Raw genomic sequence first — 24,109 nt, forward strand, 5'->3', positions numbered from 1 at the left:
TATCATTTTTCCCTTTACGGGAATGGTGCCCCATGAGGTGATTTAATGTTAAGTAAGTCACATTATTCAACATAATTATTAATTATTATGAATAATTATTAATTATTTCCGATAGCCAATTTACAACATTAATAGTGTCCCCTTGGTGAGGCCTAATATTGTTGTTCCCTACATAATTGGTGCCTCCATGTGACGCCTAATATATGTTCCCAACAAGCTGTGAGGGTCCAAAGGAGAGAGGGCTGTCGTATGCTATAAAGCCCTCTGAGGCAAATTGTGATTTGTGATATTGGGCTTTATAAATAAAATTGAATTGAAATTGAAAACTGAAACTCAAAAGGTATGCCATCTGTTCCTGGTGTACGGCCTTTATTTGTAGCTTTGACTGCTTTGAGTAGCCTATCCAGTGAAATAGGAAATGTAGAGTTTTTGTGTCTTCTACAGACAATGGAGGGAAGTCCAACCTACTAAACAAATAGTAAAGTAACTAAGCCAGTTGCACTTCTTTCAAATTATTCTTGGAAGTCTCATTATCTCCTTTGTTCAAGATACTGCACCACATTTAGCACACCTAATCCCTGGTATGGACTTTTGATCTACTTGTTTGAGAGTTTGTGTGAAAGATAGATTGGTCTGTTACTTACACTTATGTTTGGTTGTATGAATCATATATTGTACCCTGCTTCATTAGAAATCATTTGATTCTCTTTGTTTTGTATTGAAACTCGTTTTCTTTTGTTACAGTGTATTTCCTTTCAAAATCCTTCTCCAAACTATTACCATGTCCTTCTAGGGTGGACATGCTTTGAAGCTGTCTTTTATGTTGGTGGAAACTGAACCATATGGCGTTAATTTGTACAAAACCCCAAATGGAGGTCCAAACTATGCATTTCTGAGACATTATTTTTGTTTAAATTTAACCACCCAATCAGTTTTGTTCTTAATTGTATTAGAAACCAGCCTTTTTTCCCACAAGGTTGGAGTTAAACCTCCATCTAGTAGAGTGTATATATAGTGTGTACTGAAGGCAGCAAGCCAGAGGATATATAACCTGAATGTAATCTTTTTGAGAGAAAGTTTATGTCTTGTGAAGAATATTTATTAGTCTTTAGCAGATGGATGATGGAACCTCCACACATCAGTTTAAGTTCAGTCCATTGTAAAGAGATGAAGCACTTTGAAGGCATATTCTTGAGAACTTTTACAGTTGAAGAAGATTTATTGAGGTTGCTGCTGATGAAAGCATTCATGTCTAAGCCAACATAGTCTCTTAACTTCAATAACTGTGAGGTATTTTAGGGTGAAAAATATCAACTTCAAAATATAGATGAGGCATATTGGCTAGCAAATGCAGCTTTTTGGCCCTGAATGGAAGTATAGTAAAAATAAACGACTTTCATCATCTGAGCCAATCTTTTCAATTGATACATTTATGTTACCTCCCATTAATATCATCATATCCCGTATTTGTGCCTGTACCATCAGATGCAACAACAGGTGTATAAAAACTGTTTTGAGCCCTGGAAATGTCACTAGATTTAAGATGTATTTTTTTCTGCAACATCACAATGTCTGTGTTTGTTTTCTGCATAACAAATCTAAAACTTTTGAATGCCTGTAGGGAGTGTTTAGTCCCCCAAGAATTTAATGATACAGTAGTGAATATTCCCAGTTTATCTGTGCTGCTAATATTAGCTTGGATCTGTTGTGAGTTGGTTGTGAGTTCCCATTCAACCCCTTAGCTTGTAAAATCTGTGAGTGTGACTTAGCAATGTCAAGTACCAAACACTAACTGCCCCCCTCTTGTACCAAACAAAGTGGCTCCCATAGATAATCATGTCAAAGAAATAGAAACACCTGGTCAAACACATTAATATATACAGTATAAGCAAAACCCTGTCTATTATAAAAATAATATATCATATCACATAGTCAATGAGAGCCCACCCACTGTCTTCACAAATTCATATCTCTTGAAGGAGACTGTCATAAATATGCAGCTGTTTCGGTAAAGTTAGATCTGATATTACCACTTTGACTACTATAAATTATTATAAAATTGCTCAACATTTAAAACAAAAATAAAAATATTGTCGTTATTCTAGTCTTTGCATGGACTACAGACAACAGAGAGATACCATGTCACATGCACATCTAGCTGCTCTTTGCAGGACATATATAGGACAAGATAACATTCATCATATTCTTAATAATGGCAGGTGGTGGATGGAGTATGTGTGGCAGATAGTGGGCCAGGACCATCTCCCAGGCATCAATCAGATGAACATTCAGTCCTTTGAACATGAGTCTGAGCACCTTGTTGAACCGCAGTGAGAACCAGTCACTTTTTGTTTGTGCAAAATTAAGCGTCAGGCCTTGCGGGTTCCCGGTCCGGATGATGACCACTGTGCCGGGAGCCCTGTCCAGCAGCTGCACCACCGCCCTGCGGATGCTCTGCAGCCTTCGGATGTAGAGCTCCATGGGATAAGGGCCAAAGTGAGCCCAGACACAAAAAAGTACAACAGTATTGGTGCCTCCAATTAAACCATCTATTTCATTTGCAATGTGACGAAGCTCCCTGGTTGGGACAGTGACAATACGGAGAGGAGGACCATGGAAGCGGTATGTTACCCTGATGTTGTTTGCATAGTCTAAGGCCATGTAAGGTCCAGCTCTCTTCGGGCTGTGCAGGTCGAACTCCTTAAGATCTATAAGTATGACAGAGGAACAGATTAAGCTGCAGTGTGAACAAAATCAAATTGTTGCCAGAAGTCCTGTGGCTTAATCAGCTACCTGGTAGTACTGCGTTGAGATATTCAAAAAACTGCCTGACGGTGGAGTCTCCATACATGTGGACCACCTTGCCTTTCAGACATGGACTGATGTCAGAGACGTTGAATTGGCGAACTGTGGGGCCATTTAATGATCGCCATGCACCCTGGTAGTAATAGCCAGAGGGTCCAGATGTCACAATGCTGCTTTTCAACTGTGGTTGATCTAAGAGGAAGTCAAAGGATATGGGTGGGTTTATTTAATCATTTATTTTGTCATTCTTGTCCACAAGTCCCATGAAAAGACCAAAACCAAGGTTTCTCCCTCCCCTTGACTGCTTGGGGTGCCATTTAGGTCAGTGCCAAACAAAATTTTCGTCAGGTGGTGAGCCAGTAGTTTTAAGTTACTGCCCACAGCACTGACCTCAAGAACACATATCCAAAAGCAAAATGCAATAAACAAAGATCATACATGGTGCATTTGTTTTCAGCAACAGTTTATATAATTTTGGTGCAGTACTGATCAGCAGGACAGAGTATGTGGGACTGCACTGAAAAAAAACAGTGTCCACATTTATTTATTGTTACTCAGTGCAACAGTTTGATTCACTGTGTTTTAGTGGTTTCTGAATAACACTGGAGCTCTGTGACACAGACAAATAGGACAGATCAGGCTTTGGCCAAGCGGGCAATACTTGTTAGAGGGGTCTATTCATAATTGGTTTTGGTCTTTTAATGGAACTTGTTTACACTAAGAAAAATATAGAAAATTATCAACCTTTTCCTTTAAAGCAATACAATATTGGTCTTTGAAACTAGGTAGGAGAAATCATGCTTTACCTTTCTGTTTTGGCAACACAGTGACGCTGGCAGGTCCTGAAGCCCGAATTTCAACTTTCAAGTTGACACGACTGAAGAAAAGCACACACAATAAAACATTAACGTATTAAATATTCAGTATCTTACACATACTATAGAATTAACAACATAAAAACAAGACAGGAGGTCAAAAATCTGTCTGCGGAGGTCCTGCGAAGACTGCGAGAGTTCAACACCGTGGGGAAAACGCTGGCCCGTCATAATAAGTACCGTGGACTTGTCTACGTAGCCCGCCTCTGGTGTCTCCACGAAGGGCAATTGCGCCTTTTTGACACCCCTGAGAACCCATCATGCTACATTCCTGGATACTCTTAAATGAGGTTATCTCTTCATCTCTAATGTTACCAGTGAGAGATGAAGAAAGATGGACCTCATGTACACTAAGCCCCCACTGAACACTGTGCACTTTTTGTGACTACCACATGGACTCTGAGAGAATATATAACGGAGCTGATTCAATTTGTAGCTCTCTGCCTTGCAAATAAGGTGATTTCAGTTTCTTTTTTTCCCCTCACCTTTTTGCCCTTTATAACACAGAATGCGTAAAAACTGTTCATTTTGCATTGTACTCAGTTCGATCTCACACTCTACTACAGTGCTTTTTCTTTTCCATGATGTTTTCTTACAAATACAGCACTTGCATTTTGAATTTAGCTTTAATAGCTCATATGCTCTTGTATCAGCCTTGTGTGTAGTCTTTATTTAAGGTCAATTTTGCACAAATGTTGTTGTCCAAGCACAATTTGGGAACCCATCATTCTGGGCTGTTTCTCAGTGGTGTTCATTATTCAGCCTGGAGTATGGACACTGTTTCAGGTGTCTTAGTTGTGATCTAACTGCTAAATCAGAATTTGGACTATGCTTAGATTGCCCAGTGACTTCTTCTGGGGTAGTTTTTTCCTGTCATTTGGGGACAGGATAGGGGAGGGTAAACGCTGCTGTTCAAGATTTTTGTGTTTTATTTTCCTTCTGTTAAACAACTGGAGCCCAGGTTTACTCTTTTATATAACTTCTTGCACCCTGATTAATCTCATGTCAAAAAGATTTCAACATATTTGAAAAAAACAAAAATCTGATACAGCATTACTTCAGGTAACTAGGCTATCTGATACAGAACACTCCCATTCACAGAACAAGAAAGGCACAGCCATTTTCATAAATAAGAACCTTCCTTTCATCTTGGAACATGAAGAAAAGGATTCAGAAAGGGAGATTTATTCTGATGAGGGGTTCGATTCTTGAACAACATATAACTATTCTCAATATTTATGCCCCGAATAATGATTCACCCCAGTTTATGTCACAGATGATTTTGATGTTTAACCACCATTGCAATGGCCTGGGCTTTTTAGCCTGCAATTTTAATTGTATAATGAATGTTTCTCTGGATAAATCCTCCTCTGCAAACATATCTAACCCGAGATTGTCTGCAGTCCTTGAATATCCCCCAGGATATGTCAATACAATATCCTTTTCAGTTGTCCAAGAGGGGTTTTCAAATATTTAGGTATCTTTGTCACTCCTGATTTAAATAATCTGTTTGAAACTAATTACTCCCCCCTAATTCAAAAAGTTAAGAATGATCTGACAAAATGGGCCTCCCCACCAACTTCTCTCCTTGGGAGAATCAACACTATAAAAATGAATATTCTTCCCCTGTTGAATTATGTATTTCAAAATCTCCCGTGCTATCTGACCCCTGCATTTTTTAAGTCACTGAACTCTCATATCTCTCACTATCTGGAGCAACTAACACCAAAGAGTCAAGTTCTCTATACTTACTAAGCCAAAGGATCTGGGAGGCTTGTCCCTACCCAATCGACAACTATATTATTGGTCAGCGCAACTTAAAATGATGTCAAATTGGTTTATGAACAAGAAAGATTCCTTATGGTCGGGTTGAGAATCCCTGTCTTGGTGACATTACCAGAAGTTGTCTTTGGCATGACAAATTGACATTTAATTTGTTTGGGATGTCCTTATTATGACAACTTGACATCAACCAGGATGACATTACCAGAAGATGTCTTTATGTTAATGTCAAGTTGTCATTGTAAGGACATCACAAGACATGCCAAACAAATCTAATGTCAACTTGTAATGACAAAGACAACTTCTGGTAATGTCACTTTGATTAATGTCAAGTTGTCATAATCAAGGCAACCCAAACAATGTCAACTTGTCATTACAAAAAATAAATGACACTTAATGACAGCAGTCATAAACGTTTATGACATGTACATAATGTTCATGACAGGTTCATGACCATGTCATGTCATAGTCATGACAGTGTCATGTCACTCTTATGTAGATACCTTCAAGTAAAGTGTAACCACATGAGACTGTCAGAGCTGGACAACAGTATAGTTTGGGCCAAATCTCCCAAAGGACTGATTTCCAAGATTCATGCTTCATTACTTTATTCTGATTCTTCAGGCTATGACTGTCTGAAGCTGTTGTGGGAGTGCGATGTGGAGGTGGTCCTGCAGACCGATACAAGATCTGCAGTGGGGTTTTCCCTAAATGTACTTCAATCTCTATACATGAACAAAATTTTAAATTTTTTCACCGAACTTATTACACACCTGTTCACCTCCAGAGAATGTTCCCTGACACCTCCAATCTTATATATATATATATATATATATATATATATATATATATATATATACATATATATATGTAAAATACACAAAGGTACATTTATCCACCTGTTTTAGTCATGTGACCGCATCCAGACTTTCTGGAAGGTGGTTCGCTCTGTAATGCAGGAGGTCACTGGTAAACAGTTTTCACTAAGTCCTTCTTTCTGTCTTCTAAACCATACTCCAGACAATTTTTCTGACTCCGATACCAAATCTCTGTTAATAATTCTTTTGTTTCTGGCTAAAAAATGTATCTTGCTGTGGTGGTCAACTCCCCAGGTCCCTATAGTCGACGTGGATATCGTAGATTTCTGCTCTTACTCCTCAAGAAACAGACTCATGACCTTAAACAAATCGGACAGACTTTGGAAGATCTGGGAACCATTGCACTTCTTCCTACAGAAACTATAACTCATCATCTGTCCCTGGAAGATGAGGGCTGACTGCCCTTTCATTTATTTCATATGTGCTACTCATTTACCTGTCTCCTTAGGTAATATATATATACATATATATATATATATATATATATATACACATATATATTGCAGCACTCACTGTTAGTTTGGGGTGGGACTTTTTTTGTTCTGTATGTTCTGTTGTTGCCTGTTTTGTTTTTCTGTTGTTCGTGCTTACAAAATTGAAAAACCAATACAGAGAGTATTTAAAAAAAAAGAAGTCACATAAAATGTTAGTCCTGTCTTTCTGCTCCCTCACCTTTGAAAGAGCTTCGTCTCATTTCCCTTAATTATGTAGTTGACTCCTCCTGTGAAGTGGTTGATCCTGGCATTGCAGCTCAGGTTCTTTGGCTTGTAGCAGAACCAAGGGTCGCCTGTATGACGGTCAGTGAAGTTGCACAGCGGCTGCTGGGTTGGACGTAGGCAGATGTCACAGATGGTAATTTCAGAGAGTGAGCCTGAGCGGAAGAGGCTCTTGAAGAAAACCCTATCAGGTTGTTCTCTGTTTATCCTGTTCAGCACTGTGATAGCCTCATTAGGGTGAACCAGCATCACCTGATTGGATAGAGAACCAGAGTTTTCACTATGTCCAATCGCGTTCAGTCATATAAACAAAGACAAATTAAGTGGATACCGCTTAAAGCTCCACACTTTGACACATCTAAAAGATTTGCATCTACATAAACAAGATTGACCTTCAGATGACAGTCTCTGGAAAATCACCACAAATCATATCGCAGGACATTCTTCTCTGGATGCCTTCAGTTTCCTCATTAATCGCCATAAACTCAGCCATGTTGCCGTTAAAATGCAGTCAGAGGTACCTTATTTTTCTATCCTTACTTTGGTTTCTAAGGTCCTCTGTGCGACAGTTTAATCAACTTTAAGCAATTCCTTGAGTATAAGACCAAGATCAGGAGAAAAACTTAAGAAAATCTTCAAGAGAACACTTAAGGATGTTTTGTGCAACTGGTTTTATTTAAAGGAAATTTTAACTTAGATTTACAGGAAAACCTTTACTTAAAGTGCTTTGTGCAACCAGCCATAGCTTTGATCTAAAATTAAAAAGTATAATTGTCTCTAAAATTAGGTTGCTAAATCTGCCACTGTTATCATTAACAATGGCACATGTGCCATGCAAGACATGAAAGTTAACAGGCAAAGCAACAGTAAATAGGGTGGGCGGAGCTTAGTGACCAATCATTTAGAAGACAGATAGAAAACACCATCAATACAACCACATTTAACATGACAGGCTTTAGCATCACCTTAACCTGCGCGTCTCCTTCCCAGGGTAAAGAGAACACAGCAGAGTAGCTCCCATTGAGATGATCCACCACTTGCCCAGCTACACCTGCAACAAGCTTCATGTTGTGCAGTCGGGCAAGTAAGAGGTCCCCCCCATACCTCTTGGGACGGCCCTGGAAGTCAGACATTTCTATCATAACCTCCAGCTGATCCCCTACATGCCACTGTCCTCCTCCCCTCCTTGGGAGAATGGTGAAGGTGCTGTGAGCTGGATCACTGGTATTCTCCAGGGAAACAGGAGCTGGCAAAGGTGGAGTTTCAGGCCAAGCAATGGAGTCTAGTAGGAGGCGTTCCTCCAGAGCATCCTCACGGGAGAGTGGCTGGAAGGTGCAGAAGCTGTGATTCACATCTGGGTCAGTGGAAATGTTCGGGATGATGATAGTGGAGTTCACTTTATGCTGAAACTGCTGGGGGGTCAAGAGAGAGATGGTGACAAAGTTGTATCAAACAAATGCACTTAAAGCACATTAATTAAAAAAGCAAAAAGAAATAGACACTGGAACACACATTTGAAAACAATATGCTAAAAGCTGTGTAAAGTTAAACATTTCAAATGTGGTCCAGTCTTTGAGGGTTCTCACCTCCAGGACCTCCACGTTACGTAGCCCAAAGATTAAGGCAGCCACAGCCAGAAAGAGGAAGATGACACTGAACTCCCTTCTTGTACAAGCTCTGGTCTTCATGATAGTCTTCAGCTATGGCTGCAGCACTACGACCACTTCCTTTGGCGCTGGATCAAAACTTAAACAAAAAACAACAGGGTAACAACACCTTTGATGCTACAGAATATTACCGCTATTGTTACTAAGAGCAGAGACAGAAAAATACATATACCTGCTGGCGACCAGCAAAATGTATCCTCAAGAGAAGAAAAGCTGAGGAGGGACTGCCCCTCGTCAGTCATACCTGTGTGCTGATGATGACTCTTGCTTGCAAGCCAGAAAATTAAGAGCCTTAGACAAATATTGTTTTATAAGTATTGCATTACTTACTCTCGGCAAACCTAGACAAACACTGATTTTTAGTTCCCATGACACTTCACATAATTCTCTTTATTTTTTTAGCGACACAAGCAGTGTGAGTCCACCACTTTGGTACAGACTGAAATGTCTCTACAAATATTTTATGAATTGTCATGAAACATGATATGGCTCCCAGATGACAAAGTCTCATGACTTAAGTGATCCCCTGTCTTTTCTGTAGAGCTACTGTGGGACAAAGGTTTTATGTATCCAGTGAAATAACTCAACCTATATTAGATGGACTGGCACACAATTTCACACTCATTCTCTGACGATGACTTCTGTGATGTCCTGACTTCTCCTCTCGCAAAATTTGTGGTAGTAAGTGAAATGTCCTAACAACTACTGGGTGGCTTGGTTTGCCTTAAGGACATTTACCTCCGCACTGTGGTGGATACCTGAGGCCAGCTAAGCGTTCTGCCTTCATCTGCTTGGATTCATCGATCACTACTTCTACCAGTGTGCAGTGGAGGAAGAAATCAACAACCCGGACCACCTGACTCCCAACACAATCAAAAGGAAAGAACAAGATTCATCTACCGACACAGACAACCTACACACCACCAACATACAGGTCGGTGTTCTCGAATCCATCAACAAAAAACTCAATGTTATGAGCACGCTTCATGCAGAGATCAAAGATCTGAAATTGAGTCTCGAATTTACTCACCATCAAATAGATGATCTCCAGAGAAATGACACAGAACTCCACAGCTCAGTTGAACTGCTCACTTCTCAAATGGACACAATTCAAAAAGAAATGAAAATACTGAAAGAAGCTGTTCTTGACATTCAAAAGTGACGCATGTGAGATAATCTGATCTTTTCCGGCATCACCAAACCCACAACAGACAACCATGAAAAACTTTTCAAAAACTTTGCGCACTCCACTATGAAACTTGCAACAGAAACCACCAACTTGGAGCCTGCATCAGAACCCGAATCCATCCCATCATCGCAAAGTTTGAACATTTCCAGCAGAAGGACTGTGTCAAGAGGAAGGGATAGGAGCTGAAAGGGACAGCATTTGGAATTAATATCAATTTCCTAAAGAAATTAATGAGTGATTGAAAGTACTGTATTGTATCCTCACACAGTGCAGCCAGAAGGGTGGACAGGTTGCCCAGGTTGTGGATAAGTTGTGCACTGAGGGACAGCTATTCCGGAATTCCTCCATCATCCTCCATAATCAAGGACATTTATATAAATAAATATATATACAACACAGCACACAACAAACACCACAAACTGTCTATATCTGAGGCACTGGGGACTGCCAAGCAAAGGCTCACAGCTCTGGCTACCCACCCCTAAAGAGATATACAAGAGAAGAAGAAGCCAGGAGAAGAAATAGAATGTTCTCCATCGAACCACCGGTTCTCTCAGTTGTAAACTAACAACATGAGAAGAAATCCACCCAAGGCTGAAATTGAACAATACTGGCAAAGCATATGGGACAAAAAGGCATCACATAAGACCAATGCTAAGTGGCTAATGGATCTTAGAGCAGACAACAGCAATCTCCCAGAACAAGAGCCAGTTACCATCACAATGCCAGACATCCAAAAAAGAGTATCAGGTATGAAGAGCTGGACAACAACACCTGATCTCCTGCTTGGAAATGTACAAAATCAACAGGACACTAAGAGGCTTCATCAAGAACTCAGTGGGGCTGGGAAAACGATTCTGGGGGCCAACTCAAAGCCAGCTGCACAAGTTACCATCAAGTGCGGCATATACCAAGGTGATGAGCTGTTTTGCATAGGCCCAAACCCCCTCAGTCAACTCATCACAAAGAGTGGCTATGAATACCGGTTCCGAAGTGGAGCAACCATCAGTCACCTCCTCTACATGGATGACATCAAGCTGGCAACCAAAATCCAGGAATACATCAGAAAGATGGCCCCCAAAGATGAGCTGCTAAGTGAATACCTCAGGCAGCAGAAACCTGAGAATGGAGAAGAGGATGAACCATCATGGAAGGAAAAGCAGTAATCGGGTACACAAGACACTTTTAATTGAGAATTGATGCCATGGGCCAAATTTTAAAAATATAGAACTGATAAAAGAAATAGAAAAAATGTCTTGCATAAAGGGTACTTATAGACAGAAAGGGCAGGTGCTTGGGCACCATCTGGGGTCTATCATGTGCACGTGCTTGCTGATAGTGAAACAAAAATGACATGCAGTGTGGATCTGTGGTGCATGAAGAGCAGGAGCTGCACAGGTCTGTTCCATGGGATTCTAAGAACATTAGCATTTTATTTAGAAGATTATTTTAAGAATTAGTGTGTGACTAAAAAAAAAGAAGGAGAAGAGAATGAGGAGAGGAGGGGAACAAATTGAGAAGGGGACAGCAAAGGAAAGGAGTGGAAAAGGAAGCCAGGAGAGGAGAGGAGAGGAGAGGAGAGGAGAGGAGAGGAGAGGAGAGGAAAATGCACTTTGCCTGATTGTTGTAACTGAACACAGGCCTTTGTAGTTTGGAGTGTAGACTGGTTGTTTAATATTTTATTTATTCAGTGAACAGTGTTATTCAATGTTGTGCAAGGGTTTGTTAATTTTCAATGGTTATTTATTTTATAGAGCACTATAGTGTGCACAGTGTAGCACTGTTTCCTTTGTTGTCGTTGGTTTCAAATAAATAATAAATGTGGAGAGGGAATGTGTCGCAGGTTCCATATATAGTGTAATGCTGGTGTTGAGTTAGCATTAACTGTATAATAGCCTTCTGTATATAGGGTAGTGTGGGTAATAACAGCACATGGACAACTTCACATGTGAATACTTTAATGTCCGTTTAGAAAAGTAGGACAACTGACTATTCATTGACACATATCACTCCGCCCAATGTAAACAAACACTACGAAGCAGCTTATGTATATAGTTCCTCATTCCAACAAATGTAAATAATGTATTTATTAAATAATAAGCCATTAACTAAATTATGAAATATTCAATACCCAAAACAAAACAACATTCAGAACAACACTAAAACAAAATAAATCTCATCTTACAATGGTATAGATCTTTACACCGCACATGTAAGTGAGACAGACTCTTCTCCTGCTCATTACTGTGCACAAATGTACTGTATGTAGTTAGGCCTGCTTTTTTTTTTTTTTTTTGCATAAGCACTTTGCACGTGCCAACGTCAGTGGCTTAGTGATTAGAGCAGGCGCCACATGTACAAGGCTGCTGCCGCAGCGGCCTGGGTTCGACTCCAGCCAGTGGCCCTTTGCTGCAGGTCATTCTCCCTCTCTCTCTCTCCCCCTTTCATGCTTAGCTGTCCTATCAATTAAAAGGCAAAGTGCCCCCCAAAAATTTGGGCAGACTTCCTTCTTATTTAAGTTCACTATTAAGGTGGAAACAAGGAAGTCACAATCTCCGCTCAATGGACATTTTGAAACTGGTTGTTCCAAAGATAAGGACTGAATTAGGAAAGAAGTCTTATAGGTTTTCAGCTCCTGATGTTTGGAACAAGCTTCAGTCTGAACTACATTTACACACACTGATTCCTTTGACTGATTTTAAAGAGAGAATGAAATCCTTGGAGTCTAGGCTTTCAGTCTGTAAATGTTTTATCTGATTGTATGACTGTTTGTTCTGTGTTTGTAAATATTTTTCTAATTATTGTCAACTCTAACTATGTGACTGTATCGCTGCTGTCTTGGCCAGGTCTCCCTTGAAAAAGAAAAATAAGGTTGTATAAATAAAAGTTGGCGTGTCAGCACGCTGAAGCTGAGTAGCAGGTGGCACCCTGTACGGTAGCCTTGGCCAACACTGTGTGAACGTCTGTGTGAATGGGTGAATGTTACTCGTTGTGTAAAACGCACTTTGAGTAGTTGGAAGACTAGAATGGTGCCATACAAGTGCAAGTCCATTTACCCTTTACCAGCAGGCTATGGCATGACCCAGATGTGCCTATCACCAGCGGCACCTCTCTTGTAGAGTATGATGACATGACAACACACAACAACCTTCGAGGGCTATTTTTTCTGTTGGTGCACTGGCAGAAATGGAGCGGTGTTAATCAGTGTGGATGAATGAAAAATGAATACAATAAACAGCTTATTTCAGGTGTACGTTACATGACCTGGTTAATGTAATAATATTACACGAAATCTCGTTAGTTATGCGTTATATTACTTAGTTACTGCTAAAATGTAACATATTACTGAAATGCATTACTTTTGTAACATGTTTGCCTGACACGAAATAAGTAACATTTTACGTTACATAACTTTTTTTTTATTTATGTAGTGATGCACATGTGTAGGCTAACAGCTACATGTGATGCTAAGCTAACCCTCAACATGTCAGCCCACGGCAAAAAGAGAAAAATCGATACAGAATGCCACGTTTTCAACAAGACATGGACTGCTAAATATTTATTTACAGAAGTCAAAGGTAAAGCCGTGTGCTTAGTTTGTGGTGTATAGGTTGCCGTGATCAAGGATTACAATTTGAATCACCACTACGTGACTAAACACGAGGAGAAATACAAGAACTTGTCTGATCAAGAGCGCTCAACTGAGTCGGATGCTTTGCTAGCTAAGCTGCAAAACCAACGAGGACTTTTCACTAAACTTTGCACATCCAGAGATGCAGCTGTCAAGACAAGTTATGTCATATCCCACAAAATCGCTAGAAAAAGTAAACTGTTTTCTGACGGGGAGTTTATTAAGGAGTGTTTGTTGGACTCTGCTGCCCTAATATGCCCGGAGAAAAGGGGAGCTTTTGAGAATGTGCCCCCCTCTCATGACGGACTGTAACGAGGAGGGTTGAGGACATCGCGGGGAATCTAGAACTTCAGCTGAAGAAGAGAGTGGTCAGCTTCGACTATTTTTCCCTGGCTTTGGATGAGAGCTGTGATGTACGTGACACTGCCCAGCTACTCATTTTCATACGTGGAATATCTACTAGGCTGACCAAACGTCCTCTTTTGCCCAGACATGTCCACTTTTCACGTCCCATCCATGGCGTCCGGGGGGTGTTTATAAATTGATGATAATGTCCGGTTTTCCTTGTGTGTGTGTGTGTGTGTGTGTGTGTGGTGTCCCCGAGAGGCTGCCTTATTGGTGGATCTCCAACACTCACAACGAGGAAGCAGCAGACACCCGCGGCGCAGCATTATTCTAAGCTTCCAAGATGCCAAAGCGCAAGTGCAGCTTCATAGATGAACTGCAGAAAAAATTTACCAACTTACTGTCCCGACCCGGTCGGGATATATGGGAGGCTGAGTGCACCGTGTGCAAAGCTGGCACATATGATTCTGTGTCTAATAAAGGTGCTGGGGAGCTCAAACTTGGATTTTCTAATACAGAAGAGGTATTATTTAGAACATAATTTCGTATTATTTATTTATTTATTTGTCCAGTAAGACTTGAAAAGATAACAATTATTTTACAAGTTGATTTTTCTAATACAGAAGAAACATTATTTCTATCATTATTTCATTCCAGAGATTTTACATTGATTTTACATTTATATTTATTTTTGTAAAATTGAAACTTGTAAAAAGATTATTATTTTAGGCATAATAAAAGCAAGTTGAGTAACCTCTGAGAAGCCAATCTAAATGTTTGTCTTTGAGAGATATTATTTTGTAATATAACTGAATTTTCTATCCATACGTATAAACTTTACATATATTAAAATTATAAGACATCTTTGAGTAAACTGCGAGTATCATTTAAGTAGGCTATCTCGTGGCCAGGGCCGTGTCCTCTTTTTTGGAAATCAAAATATGGTCACCCTAATATCTACAGACTTTAAAATCACGGAGGAGCTGGCAGCCATGCAGTCAATGAAAGGGACAACAACCGGGAGCGATTTATTCATGGAAGTAAATGCATGTTTGGGACTAAAATGGGACAAGCTGGCAGGTGTGACAACGGATGGTTGTCCAAATCTGACGGGGAATAATGTTGGACTTTTGAAGAAAATGCAGGATAAAGTGACAGAAATGAACCCTGAGCAGAAATTGCATTGCATTGTATTATACATCAGGAAGTGTTGTGTAAGTCAGTGTTAAAAATGAACCATGTTGTTGATGTTGTAACTAAAACAGTTAACTTCATCAGGGCAAGAGCATTGAATCACAGACAGTTTGTTTCACTTTTGGAGGAAAGTGAGATCGAACACTGTGACATAGGCTTCTGCACAGCTGTCAGGTGGCTCAGCCTGGGAAAAGTACCGAGAAGTTTCTGGGACCTGAGAGAAGAGATTCACGAGTTCTGTGTGAAGAAAGGAAATGACATTCCACAGCTTTCGGATGCAGACTGGATTGCAGACCTTGGTTTTGCTGTAGATGTGACGGCACTAATGAATGAACTAAATGTCAAACTGCAGTGCAGAGGCCTTTTTGTACATGAAATGTACAGCGCAGTAAAGGCTTTCATGAGGAAGTTGCAGCTTCTCTCAAGCCAAATGAAGGACAACATTCTCATCCACTTGCCAACACTGAAGGAAGCCACAGAATCAGCTGATCACCTCGACAAGTACTCATCCATGTTAGAAGCACTGCATGGTGAGTTTTCAAGGTGATTTCAGGACTTTAAAACAGTTGAGAGTGAAATGCACATGGTTTCTTCTCCCTTCACCTGCAGTGTGGAGAATGCACCCAGTGATGTTCAGATGGAACTGATTGACCTTCAGTCTGACACACTTCTGGCAGAGCACTTGTCAGTCTCACTGCTTGACTTCTACTCTTCCCGCAAAGAGGAGAACTTTCCACACATGGGGAGGCATGCTCAGAAGATTCTAGTCCTCTTTGGATCTACCTACGTATGTGAACAGACATTCTCAGTGATGAAGTTCAACAAATCCAGATACAGCTCCTCTATCACTGATGACCACCTCTCAGCTGTCCTTTGCATATCCACCTCAGACATTCAGCCAGATTTCAATGCACTTGTTCAAGCCCAGAGCAGACTGGATTTTTCCCACTGAACAAGTAAAATGAACTGTAAAACATTAAAAGCATTTATTGCTTTTGCATCAAGTTGACAGTTGCTTATCTTTAACGTACTGTAAAACACCTTTTCAGTATTTGGGAAGATTAACATGTTAAAAATAAAATGAAACATTGATACAATTATTGTTTTTACTGTTTATTACTTCTATAGGAGTATTTTCCTATATGACCTACATCACAATTTCATATATTTAGATAAATATTTACAGAATATCCTTATTCTTCTGAATACCAGTAGCAACTAATCAAAAATACATAATTTAATGCTTTTTACAATGGGGAAAATTAATACTGAGCAGAATTAAGTTCAAGTTATTGTTGGTTCGGCCCTCCAACACAACTCAGTTTTCTTATGTGGCCCCTTTTAAAAATTAAGTGCCCACCCCTAGGCTGGAGGGTGTGGAGGTCTTCATGGATGACATCCAGGTGTATGGGGCCACAGAGGCAGACCACGACAGCTGCCTGGAGAAGGTAATGCACTGCACTGAGTCAGCTGGTCTGGAGCTCAACAGAGAAAAGTGTTCCATCAAGCAGAGTCAGCTGTGGCTCCCTGGGCACCTCATCGACAGGTTTGGGATATGACCGGACCCAGACAAGGTGGAGGCTATTTGGCAGCTGTCACCACCAGCAGATGTGCAGGAGTTAAAGAGTATGCTGGGGATGGTGAATTATCTGGGAAGATACAAGACAAGCCCACTGCTGTGTCAGCTGATGCAAGCAGTTATGGACTATGGGGCGTACTACTTCAGCTCCACGGGGAGCAGTGGAAACCTGTGGTGTATTGCTGCGGGCACCTCACAGAAGCAGAAACCTGCTATGCCCAGACTGAATAGGAAGCTCTGGCAGGTGTGTTGGCGTGCAAGAAGTTTGACAGGTATCTCACTGGACTGGAGCAGCTGAAGCTAGTAACTGACCACAAGCTGCTTGTACCCCTCATTAACAGCCATAGCCTGGACAATGTACCTCTGTGATGTCAGCATCTTCTCATGAGGCTCATAAGATTTAACCCAGTAGCAGAGTACACTCCAGGAAAAACCATCATTGTTGCAAACACCCTGTCACACAGCCCACTGGCTAGCACATGTCTTGTGGCATACTACTTGGCTAGTGTGATACCAAAAATAAGTATACTTGAAGTTCATTTTCTCAAGTATACTTAAGTAAACTTTAAGTGTACTTCCCAAGTATACTTTAAGTAGCACTTATATCGATGTACTAGTAGTATATTTACACATGTACTAGTAAGTATACTGTTAGTATACTTACTAAGTATACTTGTATACTAAAAGTGTCCTAATTTGGCCCACATTTAAGTATACTTAAGTAAACTCTGACTATACTTGAAATATATGTAAGTAAATGCTGAGTAAACTTAAAAGTATGCTATGAGTGAACTTGTAGTGTACTACTCATACTTATAGTATTCTACTGTTGTTCTTGAACTGTACTATTCGTATACTTAAAGTATACCATTCATATACTCAAATTATTCTTTGTGTATACTTAAAGTACACTACTCCTATACTTAAAATGCACTATTCTTAATTTTTTTAATTCTTAATTTTATATATGTTATTAATTCCCCTTGCTCAAGGGCGCCTCAGCAGTGCCCAGGAGGCGATCTGGCACCTCTCCAGCCACCAGTCCACACTCCACATTTGGTCCGGACGGGGACTTAAGCGGGCGACCCTCCGGTTCCCAACCCAAGTCCCTATGGACTGAGCTACTGCTGCCCCATTATACTTAACATGTACTCGAATATGTACTCAGTACTCAATACTCAAATAATACTTTGTGTATACTTAAAGTACACAATTCGAATACTTACATTATACTATTCTAATACTAACGGTATACTACTGTTATACTTGAATTGCACTATTAGATTATACTTTGCCTATACTTACAGTATACTACTCCTACACTTACATTATACTTGAATTGCACTATTCATAAACTCAAATTATACTTTGCATATACTTAAAAGTACATTGCACCTATACTTACATTATACTACACTTTTCTTATTTTTTCACTTTTCACTATTCTTATACTTAAATTATACTATTCCTATGTACAGTACACTAACCTTATACTCACATTTTACTTTTCTTATACCCAAAGTATACTCCTCTTACTCAGTGTACTACTCTTATGTTTACCATACTAAAATAATGAATAAAACCCTTCTCAAGAATCCTGCTGTCTGATTTTTTTTGTTAAGGAACAAATTGTAAAGATGTTGATGAACTAATGAAAGACTACTCATTATGTGTCACTTTACATTAATAGTTAGTTCCTCATTAGTTTCTCAGTAACTACTCCTCTGAAATTTGATTAGGAGTTACTGAAGAACTGACCATTAACTAATTAATAGTTCCTCATTAGTTTCTCAGTAACTACTCCTCTGAAATTTGATCATGAGTTAATGAAGAACTGACCATTAACTAATTAATAGTTCCTCATTAGTTCCTCATTAGTTCCTCAGTAACTACTCTAATTTTGTGTACCTTATTGTAAAGTGTTACCGAACTGTCTCGTTTTGAGTTTACATTCACATTTACATTTATGATAGGAGCTGTCGAGAAAGTCATTTTCAGTTGCAGAGTGTCTTTGATGTTATTGAGACAATAACACAAAAAAGGGGAGATGTCATATAAATATGAGTGTTATACGGCAACACAATTGCAGTGAAGTCTAATAAGAGACTGCAAGATCTTGCATGTTATTGCAAGTGTATGTATGCCCCCTCATACACCCATGCTACCAAGCATGTTCACTAAAAAAATATAGCTTTGGCTAAAGTTACATCGCCTCCTGTGTAATCATTTCACACTTATTATACCCTTATTTAGAATTTTCCTTTCCACTGGGACAGCCTGTTAGCGCAGCTTGAGTGTCTGTCAAAGTAGTCAGACCTGGTTTGTCCAGTGCTTACCATATAATTAGGTTGTAGGGTGTGCCTATGCTTCTATTGTTCATTTTATTTTTCATTTTTTTTTCTATGTTCCACTCTTCCCTTTAATGCTGATCAAGAAGTGGTTGAGCACCCAAAGTTTCAGGGACAGGCTGGTGAAAAGGACTGGAGTACCGAGGAGATGGCACCACTGGGCCAGTTAAGCAGCCTTAGTATTGGGTGTTGTTTGGCTACTAGTTACCAGCTACCATGCTTGTACGCTTTATTTGTTTTCTGTAAATAAGCGTTAACTATTGTTCATATTCATATTTAACATTTGTCCTGCTCTTTTTTTCCCTGGTTTAATTTCATTGTTACTCTCCTGTTCCCCTGGGTGTAATCTGGAAATGCAGCACTGGTCAGAACTCTTTTTTTTTTGTATCATAAAGAGTACATCCGCAGTGTAAGACAGTTCAGACAACCTGATCTCATGGCCTCTACGATAAAGTTATGGAGTTTGGGTTACCATTTCAGCAGACATGCAGCAATAACAGGCAACAACTCTTTTGTAAATCCTTTGATGCAATGTTCAGGGGCACTACAGCAGTGTGCCAAGGTTAGTTTAGCTCGTCCCTAGTATGCACAGATACTTTTGTGTTCACTTGTGGTAAATGTTGTAAAGCTAAGAAACATGTAGAAACACCTAAATGCCATTCTGTGCAGCTACAAACAAAAGAAAATATGAGGAAACATATACATTACATACATATAATTAATCCAAATTATGACTACTACGAATAACTACTGAAGCATTCGTGGGGAGAATGTACAAACATATACTGTCTTTAGTTAATAACTGCAAACTTGGCAATTATTATATTACAGGTTAGCACCTACATTGTCAACATTCAATGGCTTTCCTTTTACTGGAGGCAACTGGGAAAAATCTCCAACAGCTACCACACTTAAATGACAGAATGGAGGAAAAATATAATAGCAATATATGTCATCAGTTTCAGATCAACCATGGATATTTCATGAAGATAAAATCTGCAGATTGCTGTAACTGAACTTTTCTCCACCTGTCACAAAAACATGGAGCTGGTTTTTACAACATTTCTTGCATAAGCACCATTGATTGATTGATCCATCATTTTGATACTTTAATTGGAGGCCTGTTTCAAGGTCAGGTCCGAACAGTACTATGAAGTTTATTCTGATAAAAGGCCCTTCTCCTCATCTTCCAGGCAGTGCTGGAAAATAAGAACATTTACTTGAAGACTGTACTCAGTACAGTTTTGAGGTACAGCAGGCAAGTTCAAAGTCTGGCCCGGGGGCCAATCATGGTTTGCAGACTGATTTTTAATGGCATACAGCTTGTTGTTCAAAATATAATATGTAACCTGCCACACAATATTGGTTAATAAAGCAAGACTAGTCCATACCTATTGAGTGCACAGTTGCCCACATACAGTTTCACATGGTGTGTGTTTGGGATACAGGTCATAGGAAATTGCAGATTAAATAGTCAACTGAACCCATTAAGAAGAGCAATGTATTCAGACAGAGTTTTTGTGAATTTGATGGTACGACTGCTTTATTGAAAGTACAGTAGCACCATTGCCAATAGTGGGATAGTAATGGAATATAGGTGTGTTGCTTATGCATTTAAGACATGAAGTGTGTGACATATATAATGGAAAACTACTGTGATGATTTAACTGATTGAAATGTGCTAGCTTTACAGAGTGGAGAAGTACAGAAGGAGAAGTATAGTGATGTAACGGATGAGCTCACATAATCACATGCAGCTAGAATAGATAATTATGATCATGTATGGCAGAAAGAACAGAGCTCGTTGTATTCAGATAATTCTGTACATTGGGGGTGGGGAAGTGTTGCTCTTGTCTTCTCAAAACAGTAAGAATCAGCCCCAACGAGTCAGATCAACACGAGGCAGCTGTGTAAGAGAATGAGGAAGCAGGCAGCGAGCAACCAATGAGAAGACCAAACCACACCCGTGCACAATGACACTCTGTTACGCCAAAATATACTGGGTCAGGGAGAGACAGGAGGTCAGACGTCATGAACTGACAGACTTTGTTGTTTGTCAGGAACGTGCAGATCAGACCCAGAGCTCTGTAACTTTATTCCTTTACTGCTTAATAAACCTACTGATTGAGACCGAATATCTTCTCTATTCTCTTCATTAAAGAACACGCAGGACCAGGCTCTCACATAGTCAACACTGAGTGATAGAGTGAGCCAAAATCCAACAATAGTTAGTGGGCTAAAGCTGTACATTAGTAGTTAAGGTAGCACGTTGAAAGGCAGATAGTCAAAATGTTTATATGTTGTATTGATTTAAAAGTGGGGCACACTGGTAGATAGACTGACAGTTTCCGTGATTATGTACAGCATACCATGACTTAGTCATACCAAAAATTAGAAAAAAACAACAACATTCGGCCACAGGGGGAGCCACAGCGATCGGTCGCATTTTAGCCATTTTTAAGCATTTTTCTGTTGTTATAGCGCCACCCAGTTGCCAATTAGAGTTAAATTTCTCCAGTCACCTTGAGGCGTCCTGTTCTACATATCTACCAAGTTTAGTAAAAATCAATAGGCAGTTAGGCCTAGATAAGAAATGAGCTCTCTAGCGCCCCCATTTTGTTTGATCGGGTCAATGGAGGGGTCCCCTCAGATTATGTGTGGTCATATGCCTACAAAGTTGCGTGGTGATCGCTGAAACCCTTGAGATGTTATACACCTTTATGTGATGAGCCACGCCCTCCGCAATATTCATTGCCTTATAGAAGCTCAGTTTTAGTAAGTTTTCCAACTTTTACCAAGAGGGAACTTTAGATATTGGTCCCTAGATTATGTTCACATAGTTTCATGCAGATCGGTCAAACTTCCTAGGAAGAGATCGATTTGAAGTGTTTTTCAAAGAATTCAAAATGGTGGAAAATCTGTATAAGCGGAAGATATGGGTTCTTGAGGCAAATTTGTTCCTCACGAGGAGAGGCATCTCTGTGCAAAGTTTCATGTCTCTACGACATACGGGGCATGAGATACGCCCATTCAAAGTTTGCAATTTCAATCGGTTGCTATAGCGCCCCCCTTTGGCCAACTGATGTAATATTGCTTCATTCACATCCTCCCATGACCCTCTACCACTGTGCCAAATTTCACATGGATTGACCAAGTCAGTGAGGAGAAAAACGTGGAACAAACACACACACACACACACACACACACACACACACACACACACAGAGACAGAGTTTTCGTCATTAAATTGTAAGATACTGACACGTTTTACTCTGATGATACACGCACTTGTAAAAAGCACAGATACTCATTTTATCCAAGTATTAGGCTAAACCTGGTATAGATTAAATTAGCCACAGTTTTACTAACAAAACGTTTTGAATGCATGATCATATAAACATTACAATCTACATCTAGACATCATCATTCAACAACTGTTTATGGCTTAACCCTGAACTTGCCTTCAAACCTCACATTGATTGAGTTCTCAGAACTAAACTTGGAACCATGCTGATCAACATCATCAAAAACAAAGTGATAATTGTATGTAAATCTTAATCAACAAAGAAGCCTGTCAAGTAAATACACTCAAGTGCACTGTACAATATTTCCCTGAGTAGTGGAGCAAACGTTTAAGTAGAATAATAGTAAAAATACAATACATGTACCTAAAAAGTATACACATGTATAAGAATGGTTAGTGGCCACATTTAGTTTTGTCTATAAAATCAAACTTGAATGTGTCTTACCTCAGCAGAGATTAATTTGTAGAGAACACAATGTTGAAATCTTGGTGTAATCCTTCACTTTATCTTGCTGGTTTGCAGAAAAGTTTGTTCTCCGATTCATGAAGGTCAGCAATTCTGAAGAATGATTTTTGATACTCAACTCAACACTCAAACAAATTCACCCCTCTCAACAGTGCTCTTTTAGTGGGTTGGATTTATTGTCTTGCTCTCACTGCCCTTCTCAATATACGCTCATGGCTTTTCTCCTGTCTTGTGCATGAGCACAAATAATGTAACAGGAATGACACACGCATGGTTTGAAATATTCTAAAGGCCATGACAGAGGGCTGGGTTATTTGTATTGATGGAATGCTAGAAATAGAACCAACATGTAAAAACAATGCCCCGGTATATCTGACTTTGCAGTTCATAATAGTGAAGTGCCTGACAACCAACAAATAAAGACTGATTATTGAATGAACCCAGATTTCATGGATGTGTTATTATATTGTCAATGCACAGTTTTAATTTCTCAGACAACCAACCCTGTAATGACACAGGGGCTAGATTAGATGATGTGAAAATACCTGGGGGCTAGTTGCTTTTCAAAAAATTACATTCAAATGACAGAAATGCAACAGTTTAATTTTTAATTAAAGAAACGATTCAACTGTCTGCCGCTCCTGGAGGCAGTTGCCCTCGCTGATTCTGCCACACCTGCTGTGTCTGCTGTTGGTTTGCTCTTACAGTCTGTCTATGAAAACACATTAGTTATGCCCACAGACATATATACATAGACGCTGCATCGAGTGCCTGAGCGCGTCCTCGCCGGCTGCCATCTTGGATGGGTCTCGCTTCGCCTCCACAGTGCATTCACTTCTATTGAGGAAGGAGCTGTATGCACAAGTAAAATAGAATAACTCGCTGAATTTTCAACTGATCTTCATGCGGTTTGGTTTGTTACAAAAGACACACATGTAGTTATGATACAGGATGCTTTCGTACATTAAAAATGCGGGATTTCATGCTTTAATACTTTATGCATATTAGCAACAGCATGTTATTTAGGTCACAACACAGTTATTTTATTCACCTCAACCAGAGTGGGATGGATATATATATATATATATACATATATATAGATATAGATATAGATATATACACACACATATATATACTGTATAAACACAATATACACAATACAAAACATAGTATAGCATATTAATAAACTTATTAATATATTTTAATAAAGAAAAAGCTTGATTGTTGATTGAGTTTATTTCTCACACACACTCTCTTTTATACCCACAACCATCAGACTTAATAATTCTTTGTTAAATAGATGATCTTACAGACTTCTTTGAAATTTGCT

The 24,109-nt window shown here is 39.5% G+C and overlaps 1 protein-coding gene across 2 annotated transcripts; it reads right to left on the reverse strand.

Moving 5' to 3' along the window:
- Positions 1-1,095: 1,095 nt before the first annotated feature.
- LOC125882479 (NXPE family member 3-like) lies at positions 1,096-22,867 on the reverse strand. Of its 2 annotated transcripts, none has more exons than XM_049566185.1 (7): positions 22,759-22,867; positions 8,643-8,802; positions 8,022-8,465; positions 7,013-7,308; positions 3,612-3,682; positions 2,794-2,997; positions 1,096-2,708 (listed from the first exon to the last, which is right to left on the reverse strand). In XM_049566185.1, the coding sequence occupies exons 2-7, from the start codon at positions 8,742-8,744 to the stop codon at positions 2,155-2,157; spliced, it is 1,671 nt and encodes a 556-aa protein (XP_049422142.1). In that variant the 5' UTR covers positions 8,745-8,802; positions 22,759-22,867; the 3' UTR covers positions 1,096-2,154. The 2 variants fall into 2 exon arrangements, with proteins under 2 accessions (XP_049422142.1, XP_049422141.1); XM_049566184.1 differs by having other exon boundaries at positions 8,022-8,468.
- Between the last annotated feature and the right edge of the window lie 1,242 nt (positions 22,868-24,109).

The sequence above is a fragment of the Epinephelus fuscoguttatus genome, linkage group LG22 (assembly GCF_011397635.1).
Source record: "Epinephelus fuscoguttatus linkage group LG22, E.fuscoguttatus.final_Chr_v1".
Lineage (NCBI taxonomy): Eukaryota > Metazoa > Chordata > Actinopteri > Perciformes > Serranidae > Epinephelus > Epinephelus fuscoguttatus.

Coding starts and splice junctions, on each gene's coding strand:
- LOC125882479 (XM_049566184.1), bottom strand. CDS start 8,744: ATGAAGACCAGAGCTTGTACAAGAAGGGAGTTCAGTGTCATCTTCCTC. Junction 2,998..3,611: donor TGTGTTGCCAAAACAGAAAG/GTAAAGCATGAT, acceptor ACTTCCTCTTAG/ATCAACCACAGTTGAAAAGC. Junction 2,709..2,793: donor TCTCAACGCAGTACTACCAG/GTAGCTGATTAA, acceptor TCATACTTATAG/ATCTTAAGGAGTTCGACCTG.